Here is a 17,482-nt window from a genome sequence, read left to right as displayed (position 1 = left end):
TATCCCTAAAAAAGGTAGCTTAGGTACCCGAAGGTAAGGGGACCTACCCGTCAGGTAGGGAGGACAGCTTGCCTCAGCCCCATACCTACATGGAAGGTACAAGGTGCCACCGCACGGCAGCCACCCCGCTGGGGCCGACGAAGGAAGCCACCCTGCCAGGATGTCGCTAAGGTCGTCGTCCCTCCTGCATGATTACTACCTGGTGAAGATTCCGATCGCGTTTCCTGGCTCAGATTCAACTTCTGCAATTATTGTATGGCGTGGCTACGACGAAACAACCACGTCTTTCACATCGCGGCTCCGCCATCATAAATCTGTCAGCCTCATTCAACAGCGCCTAAGGACCGACTCCCATTAACGGCGACAATGGGAAAAAACACAGACAAGCTCTACATCACCCATTCTGAGTGGTCATCATCGGATGCCTACTCTGCCAGCGCCGGCGCTAATGTCAACTCACGGTCGCGAGGCTCCTTTCGCCGTTTGCCCTTCAACTTTTGTGCCGCCAGCCTGCAGCCCTTCAAGAATCCAGTCTGCACCAAGGATGGTACCATCTTCGACGTCGAAATCATCAGCTCGTGGTTGGATAAACACAACACAAATCCTGTCAATGGCGAGCCATTGAACGCCAAAGACCTGATCAAGCTCAACTTCTCAAGGAACGCCGAAACCGATTCAAGGAGCGCAGGCTTAAGCGATGGCCAAGGCGATCTGATCGATCCCGTCACCTTCAAGGTCTTCACTGATAACACTCACATCGTTGCGATTCGACATGGAACATATGCAAACGTCTTTGCCTGGGAGACCGTCGAACGAATGAATATCAAGGCGAAGAACTGGCAGGATCTTGTTGACGACGAAAAGTTCACAAGAGCGGATATTATTACCTTGCAGGACCCCCAGAACGCTGCTAGCAGAGACTTGAGCCAGTTCAAATACCTCAAGGATGGCGAAGATGCTATCCTGAGCAAAGAGCAAGAGGAAGAGCGGAAGAATGGCAACGTCAACATCGATGCGCTGGGCAGGATTGGTGACAAGGTTCTGCGCGCAAAGGAGGCTGTCGAGAAAGCGAGGAAGGAACGCGATGGAGGTGCCGACGTCAATCGCTCTTCAGGTGCCGTTGTGAAGGCGACATCTGCAGCACAAAGGAAATCCATGGTAGCGGAGAAGAAGATCCCGTCAAATGCTGCAGTCTACACCAACGGCAGAGCTGCCGCCAGTTTTACCAGCACAGGCCTCACGCCCGAGACGAGTGGCGAGAGGGCACTCTTAACTGATGAAGAGTACATGCTCAAGCCGAAACGGGTCAAGATCAAAGGATATGTCCGCATAGAGACAAACTTGGGCGACCTCAATATCGAACTGTATCCGGAATACGCACCTCGCGCGGTATGGAACTTTACGAGGCTGGCCCAGAAGGGCTATTATAAGGGTGTCACCTTCCACCGAAACATCAGAAACTTCATGCTCCAAGGAGGCGATCCTTCAGGCACAGGCAAGGGCGGCACCAGCATCTGGGGAAAAAACTTCGAAGACGAGTTCGACGGGCCTTTGACGCATGATGCTCGCGGCGTTCTTAGCATGGCAAACAAAGGTAAGAATACCAACTCAAGCCAGTTCTTTATCATCTATCGGCCAACGAAGCACCTGGACAACAAGCATACTGTATTTGGCAAGGTTGTTGGTGGGCTCGACGTGCTTTCCAAGATGGAAGACGTTCCCACTGACGGATCCGACAGACCTCTCAACAAGATTGTCATGAAAGACGTCGTGGTCTATCTGGATCCGTTTCAGGAGTTCCTCAAGGAAAAGAGTGAGATTGAGAACCTGGAGAAGAAGAGGCAGGCAATAGCCTTGAGTGGAGGTACCGAAGACGACAAGACAACGTGGACGGGCAAGCGGATCCGAGCCGACGGTACCGTGGACAGTGGGAGTGCCGGTGCTGGCGTGGGCAAATATCTGAAGTCGCAGGGCTCCGCTGCTACAGATAGGGGGACGACCGACCTGGATACTTGGGAAGAACCGGCCAAGAAGAAGTTTAAAAGTGGCGGATTCGGCAATTTCGATAACTGGTGAGACATCGTGGCCGAGTTGACGCTGATATAGTTTAAAGGCTACGGGACGAAGAAAAGACATGATACCCCTTTTGACCATCATAACGCGCATCCAAAGCTCTTGGGATCATCTGCGCACCATCTATGTATATGTCTATTGATACAAAGGCAGCAAGCGCTTGAGCCACGCCTCACTAAGCTCTCCAGCTCTATACGATCAAGTCGGACGGTATATGTGTCTGTGGCATCCGATTCCAGGATACATCAGACCACGGAATATACACCTCCTTGTCCCGAACCATGAGTGCCACTCCATGAGCCTGCATCAACCCCGACTCTTCGAGTATCGCTTTCAGTCGGTCGACGACAAAGTCTTTGACTTCTTGCGTACAACACGATGAAACTCCAACCAAGTACAACGGCCACACAATCGTATTGCTTGCGGAGGCAAGGGTCATGAACCGCTCGGCATCGTTGCTGCGGCCCTTCGCGTAGGTTGGGTCTTGCAGAGTTGGGCCATTGAAAGACCTCGGGCTGGGCGGCGTTTCAGCCACGGACGACGGCGAAGACGACGATGCAGAAATCGAAGGGGATCGCACAATTCGAGACGGAGACTTCGTTACTGGTACAATGGCTGACGGTGAGCCGCCGCCGCCTCCTCCAAACAGAGCGTCTCTAAAATTGACAACGCCGAAATGTTGAGGAATGCTGGCCAACACAGTTTCGCAAAGTTTCTCCAACAATTCGACAGACTTTGCCAGCTGTAATTTTGCTTCGTACGGCCAGAGCATAATGTGTTGACCCTGAAAGCATTTGAAAAGCTCCCCGAGGATGGTCTCGTGTACCATCATTCTTATCGATCGGACGCCGTTCCAAGTCGCAGCCAGCCCCAGCGTGGCGTATACATCACAGCGGTGACCATCGAAAACGGCTGGGTGTGATGTCGCAAGCCTCACAGATCTGTATCTCCACGTTTCAGGCAAATCGGCAATGACATCCGCGAAGTCTTGATCGACGTTGGACAGTTGGTTGATGATATCGGCCGTCTGGTTAAGTTTTCCGCTGTTAATGTCGTACCGCAGCTGCATAACCTTGTATATGGGACCAGATAATCGCCAGCCAGGGTCAGTTCCGCCCGATAGCATACCCAGCTGGTTCCGGAGGTCGATGAGAGACTGCGGCATGGGCATGTCTCTCTGCATACAGTTGATGAGGACGATCTGCGTCAGCATCATGAACATTCGTGCCCCCGCTCTAGTTGCGAACTGGCCAAGGCCTCGCATCTTGGCCAGAGCAGAGGCACCGTTGAGATGGTTTTGCCATGCCCTCACTGTCTGGTTCGTACGACCGCTTAACATTTCGTAGGTCCCCAAAACAAGAATGGACAACATGGTGGTGTCCTTGACAGCTTCAACTGGGTCCCTTAGAGCATCATTTGTCATTTTGAGAGCAGCGCCGTAGCTCCGACGCGACCAGTCCATCATTTCTGCACACATTGTCAGGTGCGAAAGGCCTGCCAAGCCCACAGCAGCTATACTAGCCATCACGCCGTCCGCCTGTCGACTGGGCAGCATGCTGGCGGGGCGCCAGACATCAAAGATGAAGTCATAATTTTGATGGCAGGCATTTTCGTCCATGGAGACATAGCGAGAGAAGAAAAAGGCCGTGCCACGTTCCTGGTATGAGGGCGACAAAGAGTACAGAGGCCTTGCGCGTGGTGCCATTGACCAAGGCCCGTCTTCGTCGTCCTCGCTATCGGAGGAGGAGGAAGACCATTGGATCTGCCGTGGCCGATGCCTAATAGTCATATTCTGCATCGTGGTATCCATGGGACGAGGTGGATATTGGCGCCGAACGCCGGGTCTCACGGCCGTTCCAGGAGGACTCGGATCGGAGCTGTCGTGGTCGGTGCTTGCTATTACATTTTCGGAGGACGATCCGGCACTCGAGGCCTGTGCATTCTTTAATCGACCCCTTGCCTTCGTTTTGGCAGCTTTTTTGATGACGTGAGAACTCTCATCTCGGAACATGAGGTCGACGAGGTTTCGGTAGCCAGGACATTGTTGCTGTCGCTTCTCACACTGGCCACAGCCGGGCTCCTTTTGATCACACTGTTGGCGTCGTCATTAGCCTAAAGTCAGAAGACTCTCCCGCCGTTCGAGAAGACGTTGCCTCCCCGCCGACGTGCAAGAAACCTTTGCCAATCAAGGACGAGAGCAGACCTAACTGCACGAGTTGCGGAATATCTACAACAAGGATAGGGAACTTACCCTGATCTTGCGCTCACGACAGTTGGAACAGCCTTTCGACGGCTTACCGCAGTAGACCATGCTGGAGACACGGGTATCTCTCCCAGAGCAGCCAAGAGGACCAGAAGAAAAACGGACAACTAAAAAAGCCACGATGCGAGGTTGAGAAGGGACCAGTGCTAGGTTAAGAGCTGAGTAATGAGATGGGTCGCTTCATGTGGGTGCCATGATCGGATCAGATCATGACACTGGATCTACTCCGTTATGCAATGGCGATCGAAGCGGGGAGGTGCGAGGCCAAGACGACTGGGCAGAAGATTTAATTTGGGGAGCAAACCGCGGGCAGCCCGATGGAAGAGGGGAGGGCAAAAAAAAAAAAAACAAGACGGTCACATCCTCTCAACGGGAGAATCCTCCCGGGTCCTTTGGGGTCGAGAATGTGAGATGACGGACTGCGGCGGCGAGGAGGGGTGGCAGGTTTCCTTGATGTGGTCGATCAGGAGGGACATTGGCTGCAGTCTGCAATTGGACGTTGGACGTGTAAGTGGCACACGCTCACACGCCTCGTTGTGTGCGTGAGCCTGTGAAGGTATCCGTACGGCGAGCCGCGAAACGTTCTCTGGACGACTGAAGGATGGGTGAGGAGAGCAGATGTGGGGGAGTGAGGAGACAGAGAGTTGAGGTAGGTGAGTGAGATTGGAGAGTGAGAGTAAGAGTGAGCCTAAGCCTGGCCTCCTTCTCCCTCCCGTTTCCTGTAAGGACGGAGAGACGACCTGAGAGCGGGATGTGTGTGCGTTATCGCCTTATTCGCCTCCTCTCCGCGGCACCGGCACGCCGCACCAGCAGCTGTCATCTTTTGGTTTGCAGCAGGCCAGCAGTAGAAGCACCTCACTTTCCGCGGGTTGCACTGTTGCACATCGTCTTTTTGGCCGCGTCTAGGCCCTTTCGGAACAAACGACCGACCGGGGGCTTCGCGGGACTGGAACCCCTCGGAGGAGCTACTGCAGTGACGGACAGTTCGTGAGCGCCGAACTGGGGCCTCCTGGGGGTCTTCTGGAGCCCAGTTAGGTGCCGAGGTTTGATCCATATTGCGTTTTTATTGATCTTGTTCAGACTTTTTGTCACCGGTCCCAACGGTCGAGCAGCAAATTATAAACCATCCGTCCGCGGTCCGGGGTCCTGTTGCCGCCTTTCCGTGTTTCTCGAATCTCTCTCGGGAACAATCCAAGGGCCGTCCCCGATCGATCATCGGTCTGCACGTACCCCTTTAATTCCGGCATTATCCTCTGTCGTATTACAGTCTCTGTGACTCGTCGTCATCGTCATCGCCATCGCCAGTCGAGACTAGAACTCGTGGAATACCTTCAAGGAAAAGGGAGCGCGCATACGTACGAATCTTCGTACGAGTATCCGTATGTCGCCCATGTCACCTCCAGGCTACGGGAATGGCTGCAGCTCGCGTGCGGCATGCATCGAATAGGGCTTCCAGCGGAGCTGAGGCCAGGGTTGAAATTGTTTTAGCTCCGTTTTCCCAGCCAAATGCCCAGCCCTTTTCCTGCGAAATTAGTACGAATACAGCCTACTGCCGCCGGCTGCATGCTGATTTCTAACGGTCTCTCCCAATCCCGTTCTTCGTTCAATTCCGGTGGGATCCACGAGAAAGAGAGAGACCGAAAGACAGCGGCCTAAACCTGCATGACTGACCCACGCCTTCGCTTCCTTCAAGTTCCCTCTGGGACTCTGCATCCTGCGGTGCCCGCCGAAAGGTGACTGGTCGCTTTCCGGGGCGGCACGCCGTGATCTGGCAATCTGTCGGGTTCGCTTCCCTGTCGCAGCTCCAGAGGGAAAAGGGCTGAATCGAAAGCAAGCCCTGTCCAAGTTCCTCGAACCATTTCTGCTGTCAGAGGTGTCACCGCAGAAGAGACATACGGATGCAAACTACCTGCCTGCTATTGTGTCTATACTCCGTACAATTGATTGGGTATTCTCGGAGGCCTCGTCACCAGTGACCGGGTCCGAGTCGACCAAACGCTGCGTTTCCTCCCGCTGCATTGGTCTACTACTGCAGAAAAAAGCAACGGACCCTGAATGTTGTCTAAGACACGGACAGACTATTCGTTCAAGTTTCAACAGCGATGACGCCGCCAGGATTGGTGTTCCCCCATCGAGCCTTAGATGGAGCCCGAATGTCTGCCATGGCCAGAGACATGCGGAGCATTGTCGCCGGCGACACAAACAAAACAACACAGGTCCTGGTCGGGACTTTAAGCTCGATATTTGATTAATTGATTGAGAAAGAATGATGATATGTGACATGTGATGGTTACATATGCGCACAACTGTCTGGTATCTACGAATATCCACGCCAAAATGCAATCCAATATCGATCGATCGACCTATTACACCAGGGCTTTCACACGGGCCCACAGCCTCTGCCTCTTGCTCTTGGTATTGCTCCGGCGGCTGCGAATGAGAGAGACGTATCAGACACAATTACAAATTCTTGAGGAGGGAGGGGGGGTTTGCATCGAGATACGGATGTCAACCACTTACAGTTCCTTTTGCGACTGCGCTTCTTCCTTTTGCGGTTGCTTTTCTGACGTTGTCGCAGGAGCAGTTACAGCCTCTTTCGTTGCAACCTCAGTCGGGCCCTCAGCCGCAGCAGCAGTCGTACCATTGCCGCCGCCGATGCCAACGGTGAGAAGCTTCGGGTTGGAGTCGAACAGCGAGCCGGACTGGTCGGTGCCGTTTGACGAGCTGACATCGTCGTAGGGGAACGCATAGCCGCGGCCGTCGGGGCTGACCTCGTGACAAATGCGCGAGTAGTGGTTCGTCCGGACGTCCTTGTAGTAGTTGGCCACGCTTTCGCCCTCGGGCTGCCGGTCATTGATGAGCAGTGTCGACCGGTTAAAGGCCGCCGCGATGCGGGCGCCGATGGCCCCCATCTCAGCCTGGTTATTGGGGTACCCGCCAAACGGCCCCGTGCTGCAGCTGAAGATGTCGCGGGCGGCGGGCTGGGCAAAGGAGCCGACGGAGCCGAACGTCAGGAGATTATCGGAGCCCACGCGGCCCTTGACGTCGCCCCATTCGGCCTGCGTGTTGACGGTGAGGTCGGCGGAGCGGTACTTGTCCCATACGGCGTCCACGTAGGGCTGGTAGTACCCGTTAAAGAGGTTCTGGTTCATGACGATACCCGAGTTGGGGCTCAGGGCGCGCAGGTTGGCGGACCCGTCCGCCGTGCGCACGACGAGGTTGCTCCAGCCAGCGCCGTCGGCGGCATCTTGTGCCTTGAGCTTGTCGCAGATGGTGTCGAGGGCGTTGCTCGGGAACCCTGGCACGTTGGTGACGGTGCCGGCGTCGTTCTCGAGCGTCAGGGACACGGGGATGCTGACAAAGTCGACGTACGAGATGTTGACGTAGACCTGGAAGCTGTTGAAGGTGAACTCGCAGAAGCCCCAGTTGAGGTTGTAGTTGGGGTCCGCCGGGTTGGTCGCCGAGGGCTCCACCACGGCCGGGCCCGGGTTCAGGAAGAACTTGAGCGGGCCGTCCCGAGAGAACCATATGCGGCCGCCGGCGATCTGGGGAATGGTCAGCTTCTTCGTCGACCCCGGCGCGCCGAGCGGGATCGCCGTGTCGGCGCCGACGTCCTGGAGGATGTCCGAGGGCGAGCTCGGGTAGTAGCCGGTGACGCCGTCGGCCTGGAGGAGGAAGACGGCATTGTTGCGGTTGAGGTCCAGGCCGGTTACGTAGGCGTAGGCGTTGGCGGAGCCCGTATTGTTCTGGAGAACGATATCGAGGGTTGATCTCGTCATGGCTTCTTCTCTTACGCCTTGTTATGTTGTTGTGTTTTCTGTTCTATGTCTCTTCTCTGGTGGGCCAAGGGGTGTCAAGCTATTTTCCCGAAAAAGGATGACGATTCAAGCCTTTTTATCATCCAAGACGGCATCCCCTCCGGACCCAAGCTTGATGGGCCCGTACCTTGGAACGTCGACAAGCGCGACTAATACCTCTTAGCCAGGGTGGCCATGTGCAAGTTTTCTTTTGGGCCCCCCTGCCCTCCAACAGGATTTACAGGTGACTATTGGGTGACTCGGAACTGGTTATAAACAGCCCAGGACGGATACGCGACGCGCAAGTGTGATGTGTTGGATTCTCCCTCCCTTTGCTGGCACGGGCTGGATATGACGGAATCGTCGACATGGATATGCGGGACTAGTTCGCCTCTTGACCCCACTAGCAATGGACGTGTTGTCTTGCCCGGTTTTTTTATTTGGTGACGAGACGGCTCCACGCTTCGGCCGGCAGACGGTAGACCCCTCATAAGGCTCATCCTCGTGGTCTTGGGTGAGGTGTTATGCCTTAGTTTTCCAGGACTGGTGGAGTGTAAGAAAGCAGCGCAGTTCTTTTTCACACCCGTCTCGTGTAAGTGAGAGGAGGGTGAGTGCGGATGCAGACAGGCATTGCTCCTTCAGAAGGGCATCGGTAGTTGTCCAGATATTCACCCGCAAAGCACTCACGGCACTCAAACCCGAGTAACTTACCAATATCTGCATTCTGCAGTCAGGACCACAAAGCCTGGGGTAATAATGTCTCGGCCCGGGCTCTTTTCTCGAACCCTTTGTGGGGTGTGGGAACCGATCACCCGCCGCTCGGGATGGATGAAGAGACTTCAACTTGACTCGACAGAGTAATCCTGGAGGTTGCGCCCCAACTCCCGGCGACGCTACTGAACAGCTGCGGGAGCCTCCGAGGCGGACGGTGAGAGGCCAGTTAGTCGTCGATCACTCCTTGTTCATGTGCCTTCTTTTTGGGGTATGGAGGGGGGGCTAAAGGGCATGCATGTGCGGGCGGCTGATCCCCCTCCAAGGAACAGTTTTTGGAGACGCGTTTTCCTGGGGAATCGCGAGACATTCTTGAGTGCCGGTGGGTTAGATCGTCTGGCTGTCAAAAGTTGGGTCAGATGACGGGCTCCTCGACTACATGTGTTGAACCCATTGCTTACTGCTTAGCGCGGAATAGCAATGATTCGCCTCTTTGGGCCCTTGGTGGTCTCGGAAGTGTTGCAATATTAGCTGACGTCTCATACGTCGTTGGTGGAATCCGAGAGAAAATTCCTTTCTGCGACGAACGGTTTGGTCATCCGATCTATCAGCTCCTTTATGGTCAAAGATCCTGCCACATTTGGCTCCCGCCTCATCATGAGAACGGTTCTTCACTTGGGAAACCAAATCCCTTGGCATATCACAGCGTGATGGTTAATCGTCAAATGGCAGAATGTAGTCTTGTAGGAACGAGTAGTGGATATCATTCGTGGTCATCGTAAGTAGTAAAGAAGTAACATCGTCTGATGAACGAAGCGCATGACCATCTGACGGCCTGCCCTCCTTTTCAGGTCAAAACACAAGACCCAGAGACGCCTCATGCTATGCTGGTAGAAGAAAATGAGAATTCGTAAGCCCCTCATTGTCCAAAAAAATGAAGACCGAGTAGACCCAACCTGCCGGGACGAAAGAAGAAGACATAAGGAGGAAGATCAGATGAACCATATCCCCAAAAGGAACAACCCAACGACCAGAGACCACGACGGCGCCTCTAACGTCCCAGCAGCGGCTGCAACACTACCATCACCACTACCACCGGCTCCACCAGAGCCTGGTGTTCCAGAAACGGTCTGGTTGTTGGTCATGTTGGTCTGTTTCGTGAAGAAGAAGTCGGGCGCGTCCGGGATGATACACACGGCGTCCGGCGCTGTCGGGTCCGCGCACCGGCCCTCGTGGTCGGCCTTTCGCGCGTCGAGAGACGAGTTAAAGTAGGCCCTGACGGACGCCACCGTCAAGATGGCATCCTGCTTGGGCGGGCCCCCCGACCAGAGCGGGTTCCCGTTGCTCCAGTGCTGGAGGATCAGGTGGCCCCCTTCCGTGGGCACGGCGCTCCCGCTCATGGAGCCCAGGACTTTACCGTCGGCGTAGAAGGTGACGGCGTTGGGGAGGTAGTCGATGCGGTACTCGTGGAAGTCCGCGGTCGGGTCGAAGCCGAGGTTTACTTTGAAAAAGTTGCCCGTGTCGGCGGCGTTGTAGCCCTTTTCGAGTGAGGCACGGGACTGGAGGACGATGTTGACGGGGTAAGTGTTGTTTGACGAGTTGAATTCTCTTGTGAGGAACTCCATGTCGATCTCTTGTGTGTCATTGTGGTACTGTTCTCGACGTTAGTGAACTCGATTTAAGATGTAAAGGGGGATTTGTGGCAATGGCAACATACCCAGAAGAAGGCAGCACATGTCCCAGCAACATCTGGGATCTTCATCATCGCCCTAAAAGAACCATACTGCACATCCTGACGCGACGAGTCGATCTCCGCGCCTGGCACCAGGCCATTCGTCGTGGCGCTCTCGACAAGAAGCTGCAGTCCGGCGTCGGCCTTTGTCGAGCTGAGCCCGAACGAGCTCGACCCTTCGTGGACGGAGGCGACGTTCTCGGTCATGAACTTTTCTCCCAGGGGCCCGCGGGCGTTTGTGTTCGTCTTGTTGAACTCTTGACGGGCCCAGTCCGTGTTTTTCGTAATGTTCTTGACTTTGGTGAAGTCTGTCTCGATGAGGTCGGTGAAGACCTCCATGGTGCCGGTGATATTGGTGGCATACCCGCATTCGCAGGCCGCGCGTACGAGAGTTGAGAGCAAGCTAGCCGCAATCAGGCACGCTGTTGTAGGATTCCTCATGGTGAATATGTGGTGATATATGTAGATGTGTGAAGTGGGTGTAAGAAAAGATTGTTGTCGGTCTTTACGGGACCTTGTAAGTGACGTGAGGATGTAAATATTTCTACTACTGCCAGAGTAGTACAAGCATCCAAAGTTTTTGACAGAGAAGTAGAGCCAGTCCAAGCACGTCTTTGACACAGTCAAGACATGGAGAGAGGCTAAAGGATGACGAGATGCAGGTGAAGAAAAGGGTGACACCCAGACGAAGATGAGAGTAAGTGAGGCGTGAGTGGAAGAATAGAGACGGAGCAACGGCGCAAGATGGAACACTACAACACCAACAACAAACGGATGAGCAGGCAGATACAAAAAGCCGAAGGATGGACAGGATCATCGGTAGACTATGTAGTAGCTCTAGAGAGCGGAGGGCCATGCAGTGCAACCAAACCATCGTGCCGGTGCCTCTGGCTGAACGGGGTGCTTCATCTACGGGTGCCGAAAATACAACCCTCCCCTCCAACTTTCCCAATGTAGGCACACATCACACACACACCCAAGGCCCTCCCTAGACGGACTGGTTCAACGGACGGACTCGAAGTCGGGAGCACCAAGGGGAGCGGCTGGCAAAAGGTTCAAAGGCAGACAAAGGAACAGCCCTCGACGTTCGACACGACGTTCGAACATAACGGCATCGTTGTCAACCGTTGTTCAAGTGGAGGGAAACAATAGTCCCATCAAAGATCAACCATGTGGCCCTGACTGACGGCTGGTGTCTCAAGCTTCCCGTCCGCCATCACCGCGATGCCAGAAGCGGCTTTGAAACACAACGCGGGTAAGAATAGCGACTGCATGGAACAAAGAAGGGGAGTCGTTGGTAAGAATGGGCAGAAGGACTTCCCAAAAGTGTGTGTGTGTAGGTAGGTATGTGTGTGTCGACTGTCCCCCGTTCAGTTCTCTTCGGGTTGGGTTGGGTTGGAAATTTGGCTCCGGCGGCAGCCAGCCACATATGGTGTTACGTCGTGTCGCTTCGACGTCGTATCGTGTGCCCTGCAGGAACCCGCGCAACACACCGTACTCTACCTTGGGATTGGACGGATCATAGAGTGCCGTAGCAGTGCTGGAGCCCCAAGTCGGGCTTGGAGACAAGACCAAAGAAGCTTTTCTCACTGCCCCCAACCCTCCTCCTCTCTCTCTCTCTCTCGTGTCAAGGCATGGGCGGGGTGAGTGAGAGGCCAAAGCCACTAGGCTAGAAACCCCGCCGATGGGCTGCCGGCTGTCTCAGAAAGAAGAAGACAATGAAAGCAGCTCCGCTGGCCCATCAGCTCTCAAGAAAGAGGCTCTGTCAAATTCAAAGAGCATGCCCTCTATCGTCTGCTTTCTCTGGGGGTTACAGTCTAGCTGTTGGGGGCTCAGCATATCGTGGAATTCACGAGGCAGTTCTCTTGCCGCCACTTCAGCTATCCCGAAATCTATTTCGTCTTGATCTGATTCACTTCAATCGACGCTACCGGACATTTGTTTGATGACCTTTGCACAGAAAATGGCCATGTGCCGCAGAAGCTGAGCGATTGCACTTGGGACTCGGTTGGCGACAGATTCAGAATACAACATGTATTAGATTACAAGCCTCGTGTCCCATGAGAATGCAAGAAGGTGAGGAAACCGGACGTGATGTCGCTTGATATCGTTTGCCATGCAGCGGCTGTAATCCCGTCAGCAACTTTTGTCACGGTACGCTGTCTCGAGGGCCCTCCCTCATCAAGCGACTTTTCTGCACCCTCCAGTATCGTGGGACGAAACCCATGGCTGCACTGGCTTCTCATGACACGTCCGCTCATCTTCTGGAGACTGCCCATTAGCGTCCAGCCCCGGCTCCGCTCGACCTACCTCATCCTTTCCCAAGTTCTTTGTTGTGGCCTACGCCCAACATCAAAAGTTGATCTCTTTGTCGCCAAGCTACCTAGACTTTCTGGTGGGGGAGAAAGGCACTCTAGCGCGTATGGTGGAATGTATGATGGAATGTTGTCATCAAGCAAAGGCGTAGATACATAAACACCTCAGAGTCGCCTCACTCTGGTATGCGGGAAGTTCATCATGTAATGCCAATGAGAAGTGATATTCATAAATATGCTGAACCGACAGGAAATTATTTATACACTTGTGCTCAAGAACCAGCTCCACACCTTTTTCTCCCCCGTCTCTGATTAAGCCAAGCTTGTTTGGTTCTCTTGTCTTAAGAGTACACATTCAAGCCAGCCATTGTGAGCATCTGTCTCCCATACAATCCGCTCATGCCAAGACAAATTTACACAGCAGATGATCAAATCAGAGTAGACGTAAATTCCAGGATAAGCAAATACTGCAATCTGTATATCGAACAAGGTATCTGAGCAAAGCGAAGCGAAAAAAGAGCAATGATAGGAAACGGCGCATAACAAAAGCAGGAGAGAGAACAGAGTAGAGATCAACAAGCAGACGCAATATCAGCAGAGAAGAAAGGACGAAGGAGAAGAGAAAGATGAAATGGATATCAGCAGCACAAAACATTAGTATGAGCTAATAGAACAAACGCGCAACAGTCATCACCAAGCCCACCCTGGACCAGCCAACAGTGCCCTGAGGCAGTCTCTGGGATGCGTGAGCAGGGCCCGAATTATCCCAATATCCTAGGGTTGCTTTACCCAGGAATCCGTGCCGAACCCAATGCCCCCCCCACCCTTCACCGTTTACCTGCCCCGTTGTTGCCGTGACCATGTCCAATGCTGGGACGCTCAAAAGGAAAACCAAGCTAAGGAAACAAGATACTAAAAAGACCAGCTGAGCAGGCCGGTATACGCGTAATAATCATCCCAAAAATTCAAAAGCCTCTCTTCTGTGACGCCTGTCCCCTGCAAAGTCAAGGGGAATAAGCCTCAGACCGAGAGGGAGTGTTCGATCAACCACTCCAGATCCGTTACGCCGAAACCCATCAGACGAAGAGGTATATGCCAAGGAGAAAAAGAAGCGCAAGGAAAAACCATTCAGGAAAGGAAAGACATAGGAAATCGTTCAATCATCTTGTGACTAGTACACGCTATCCTCATCGGCCCCTTGCGAGATCATCGAAGGGGTCGACACGCTCGAGGAAGCTTCCATTTCGACCTGGTAGCCGACGAGTGCTTGTGCGTGCAGGCGAAAGGATTCTCCCATAAGTCGGGTGATTCTAGAGTCTTGTTAGCCATCTAGTCTTTCGTAGAAGGGTGATATCAGTCACTTACCCCCAGACCACGACCTCGTCCAACATGCTGCCCCACAGACGGGCAACAACAGAGCTAAGCTGGGAAGCATAGGCCTCGTCGAGGTCCTTGTCGAAGAGCTGTCGAACCTTGTTGTACATGGCCAGTTCCTCCTCTGTAGCTGGCTCTTCGTCATGTTCCAGACGATAGAGCCATAGCGAGAGGACAATCATAAGGTCAAGACCACACAAGGCATGCTCGACGCTCCAGTTGGTCGGCGAAGTTCGTGCAACCCAGCGCACGCCTTGGACCACGGCAATCTCGATACAGTTGTAGCATTCCTGAATGACCTTGATCATCTCACTGGAGCGCTTCACGCGATCCCGCGCGGCTGACATGGCAGCCGCGACCTCATAGGAATCGTGGTAGCGCAGCGCTTCTTGGACTGATTTCAGATCAACTTCCAAGCGAGTCCTGGCGTTCCGGTACAAAGCCTTGGCATTGAAGATGAGAGGGTGTCCCTTGTGAGGGGCACTCAGTGGGACTGAAACATTCTCAGGCTCGCAGAGCTCGCAGGACTTCTCCCACGTCTCCAGCGCGAGTCTGAGCTTGTACTCGGTCACAACATCCTGAAGTGCCTCGGGACTGCGCTTGTGGTACCACACTTCGAGGAACAGGGCGTTGATCATTACCCGCGACGCAAACGCGCTGTACCTGAGTGTCTCTCCCTGGAACAGGTTGTCGTGCGCCTCCATGAAAGTGACCACAGGCGATGCCTTCAAATGCTCGTGCCAAGAGGCCTCGTCCGTGACCTTGAGGTTCCAGAGTCCCTCGGTGGAAGGGAGCTGCAAGTCCTCAAACTCGTTGAAGCTAATTGCTGGTGTGTGATTGTACGTCAAGGTGAGCAGGCCAAAGAAGATGTAAACTGCGTAGTAGGTGCGGCGGCAACCTTCATCCTCGATCCACTCGCTGCGGGTAGGCTGAGCGCTGTTGCGGGCTTCCTGACGAAGCTTGAGCTCGTAGCGGTTTCCCGCAACCATGTTGGCGAGCAGACTCTTGATGGAACATGCCCATTCGAGTCCCTTCGGGTCACCACTCCAGCTGGCAAAAATCATATTGAGAAGCGAACCCTGCATCGTCCACAGAGGGCACTTGCGCGAGCTGAAGTTCTCCTTGTTCTGCAGGAACTGGTTGACGAGCACCTTGGATCCAATGTGCATCATGTAGGCCTGGTCTTGATCAAACGCATAGAGCGCACCGATGCTCAGCACTGCGAGAAGCAGAGCCGGAGACACCTTGGTCGAGTCAAAGGATGCAGGATGCAGGAATGGAAGATGGTGGTGGAACAGCCCAAAGTATGTTGATAAGAATCGGTTCAGGGAGGCCAGGTTGGGGAGGCGGAAACCGTCGGGGATAGCATGCTCAGTGTCTTGCGCGCGGATGTTATCGAGAATCTGGTTGCGTTCATCGTCGCTCGCAACCTGAGGGGCACGGAATCCAGCAGTTGACAAGGTCGCCTCGGTGACGAACGGGCTTTGCGGCACAGGCGTACCAGCTTCGGAGTTTGGCAGTGAGTTGATCATGGACTGCAGCGCCGGAACGAGGCCGTTGCAAGTCTGTCCGTTGATGGGCGGAAGCTGAACGTTGCGAGGTTGCATGGTGTTGGTGCTGTTGAAAGACTGCTGAGACTCGAATGAGCCAGATGCTGATGATGCGATGGAGTGCGCCTTTGCTTCTGACGATTGAGACATGAAGCTCTCCCACTGGGGAACAGGTATGGCACCCGAGGGGTAGGTGGCAGACGTATCCATGGCGTGTGGCGAGTAGGGCATCGATGGACTGCCTCCTGCGCGTGCGCCGGCGGCGGCCTTGTGTTGGAAGTCTGCAACCAGCATGGCGGCTGTCTCAAGATCGAAGGTGCCATCGTGAGAAGCGGCTTCAATCTGGTCTATCGCGGATTGGTCAAGCATGGGTGTCTTGGCTGGGCCGCCGATAGCTCTCGTCTTCGGGCCTGAACGTCTCTTGCCATCGCTGTGAAGAGGAACACCTCCGTCTTTGGCGTGCACGGTACGATCGTGACGAAGGAGAAGATCGCGTCTGACGAATGTGCTGCGGCACTTCATGCACTTGAAGGGGCGCTCTTTGGTGTCTAGTAGAAGGAGTTGAATTAGCAAGATGAGTCGAAGTGAAGACAACTGGATATGAATGTTGCTTTGCGTGGAATTGTTGTCGCATGATGCATCGAGGCAAGGTCGAAAGGAGGGGTTGCTTAGTGTTGCGAGGGGTTCCCAGTCGAGCGGAAGCTTTGGGATGTAGGAGGAGGAGGGGAGAAGAGGGGTTCCGGGAAGATAGGTGCACTTACGGGATCGTTCATGTCTGCTGCGGTGCTCACTCCTGCTGAAGGCTCTGTTGCAGAACTGGCACTTGTACTTGCGTTCCGGTGCGAGTGAGGCTTTTCGTGAGGCCGGCGTCGAAGATGCTGACGTCGGAAGGACTGCGACGCTTGCGCCAGGCATATTGAAGGCTCGGATGGTGGTCGCGATTTTTGAAGATATGTCGGGTGGCTGGGCCAGCTGTTGCGACGACGACGACGACGGCGACGACCAGGTATAACGGCTTGAACGATGTGCACGGCGGCTCTCTTGTTGTTGAAAACGATGGTTGAAATCGCCCGGCTCCTAGGGTTTCCTCCTCGCTCGGCGCGCTCCCGTGGAGTTTAAAGTGTGTCTTGATTAGACTGGTAGATGTTGCTGGTCATTTGGTTCGATATTCTGGTCATAGGAAGGACGTATGTGTGGTTGAAGGGAAAAAGCTGGCGAGTAGCCAGTGTTGAAGCGGCGTGTCTAGAGGCGACAGGCGCGCTTGAGTGGTGATGATGGGCCGGGAAAGGCGAAGAGTGCGCGCGTTGGGTTGCGTGTTGGAGATGGATGATGATCACGAGAGTGGGAGAGAAAAACGGAAGAGGGGGAATCGAAGAAAAAGTAGGAGGGGAGAAGAAGAGGAAAAGAGGCGTCTCTGGTGAGAACGGTGGGGACACTGGACTGCGACAGTGGGAGGGACTTGGTGAATTGGAGGGGGTGGACACATTGGATAGGAGGGGAGGGGGGGGGGAAGGGAGCGCAAGAGAGCACGAAAGAGAGGGGAGGGGGCCCAGACAGGGCGCAGAGAGCAGAGCAGAGAGAGAGAGAGAGTGAGAAGAGAGGGGAGAGACCGGAAGGACGACGATGGCCCGAAGCTGGAAAATGGAAGAGTGACAGGTACATTGGAC

The 17,482-nt window shown here is 54.3% G+C and overlaps 5 protein-coding genes across 5 annotated transcripts; 1 reads left to right on the top strand and 4 right to left on the bottom strand.

Annotated features, from left to right (window-relative positions):
- Positions 1 to 179: 179 nt before the first annotated feature.
- HER10_EVM0006447 (uncharacterized protein) lies at positions 180 to 5,412 on the bottom strand. Its single transcript, XM_035476030.1, has 2 exons — positions 4,325 to 5,412; positions 180 to 4,165 (listed from the first exon to the last, which is right to left on the bottom strand). Exons 1-2 carry the CDS (start codon positions 4,382 to 4,384, stop codon positions 2,264 to 2,266), a joined length of 1,962 nt encoding a protein of 653 aa, XP_035336128.1. The 5' UTR covers positions 4,385 to 5,412; the 3' UTR covers positions 180 to 2,263.
- On the top strand, positions 367 to 2,076 carry HER10_EVM0009315 (peptidyl-prolyl cis-trans isomerase-like 2; the record flags this gene model as incomplete). Its single annotated transcript, XM_035478805.1, has 1 exon — positions 367 to 2,076. The coding sequence occupies one exon, from the start codon at positions 367 to 369 to the stop codon at positions 2,074 to 2,076; it is 1,710 nt and encodes a 569-aa protein (XP_035336380.1).
- Positions 5,413 to 6,788: 1,376 nt separating the features above from the next.
- Positions 6,789 to 8,435, bottom strand: HER10_EVM0005974 (glucanase B). The gene has a single exon (XM_035475572.1). The coding sequence runs from the start codon at positions 8,113 to 8,115 to the stop codon at positions 6,853 to 6,855; it is 1,263 nt and encodes a 420-aa protein (XP_035336081.1). The 5' UTR covers positions 8,116 to 8,435; the 3' UTR covers positions 6,789 to 6,852.
- Positions 8,436 to 9,836: 1,401 nt separating this feature from the next.
- On the bottom strand, positions 9,837 to 11,017 carry HER10_EVM0004527 (uncharacterized protein; the record flags this gene model as incomplete). Its single annotated transcript, XM_035474169.1, has 2 exons — positions 9,837 to 10,496; positions 10,562 to 11,017. 2 exons carry the CDS (start codon positions 11,015 to 11,017, stop codon positions 9,837 to 9,839), a joined length of 1,116 nt encoding a protein of 371 aa, XP_035335949.1.
- Positions 11,018 to 13,097: 2,080 nt separating this feature from the next.
- On the bottom strand, positions 13,098 to 17,308 carry HER10_EVM0009898 (uncharacterized protein). The gene is made up of 3 exons (XM_035479370.1): positions 16,577 to 17,308; positions 14,257 to 16,363; positions 13,098 to 14,201 (listed from the first exon to the last, which is right to left on the bottom strand). Exons 1-3 carry the CDS (start codon positions 16,728 to 16,730, stop codon positions 14,063 to 14,065), a joined length of 2,400 nt encoding a protein of 799 aa, XP_035336436.1. The 5' UTR covers positions 16,731 to 17,308; the 3' UTR covers positions 13,098 to 14,062.
- Positions 17,309 to 17,482: the final 174 nt, after the last annotated feature.

This window comes from Colletotrichum scovillei, assembly GCF_011075155.1.
Source record: "Colletotrichum scovillei strain TJNH1 chromosome Unknown Contig00003, whole genome shotgun sequence".
Lineage (NCBI taxonomy): Eukaryota > Fungi > Ascomycota > Sordariomycetes > Glomerellales > Glomerellaceae > Colletotrichum > Colletotrichum scovillei.
Note: the sequence above shows the minus strand (reverse complement) of the source record. Positions and strands in the feature narration are given on the sequence as shown.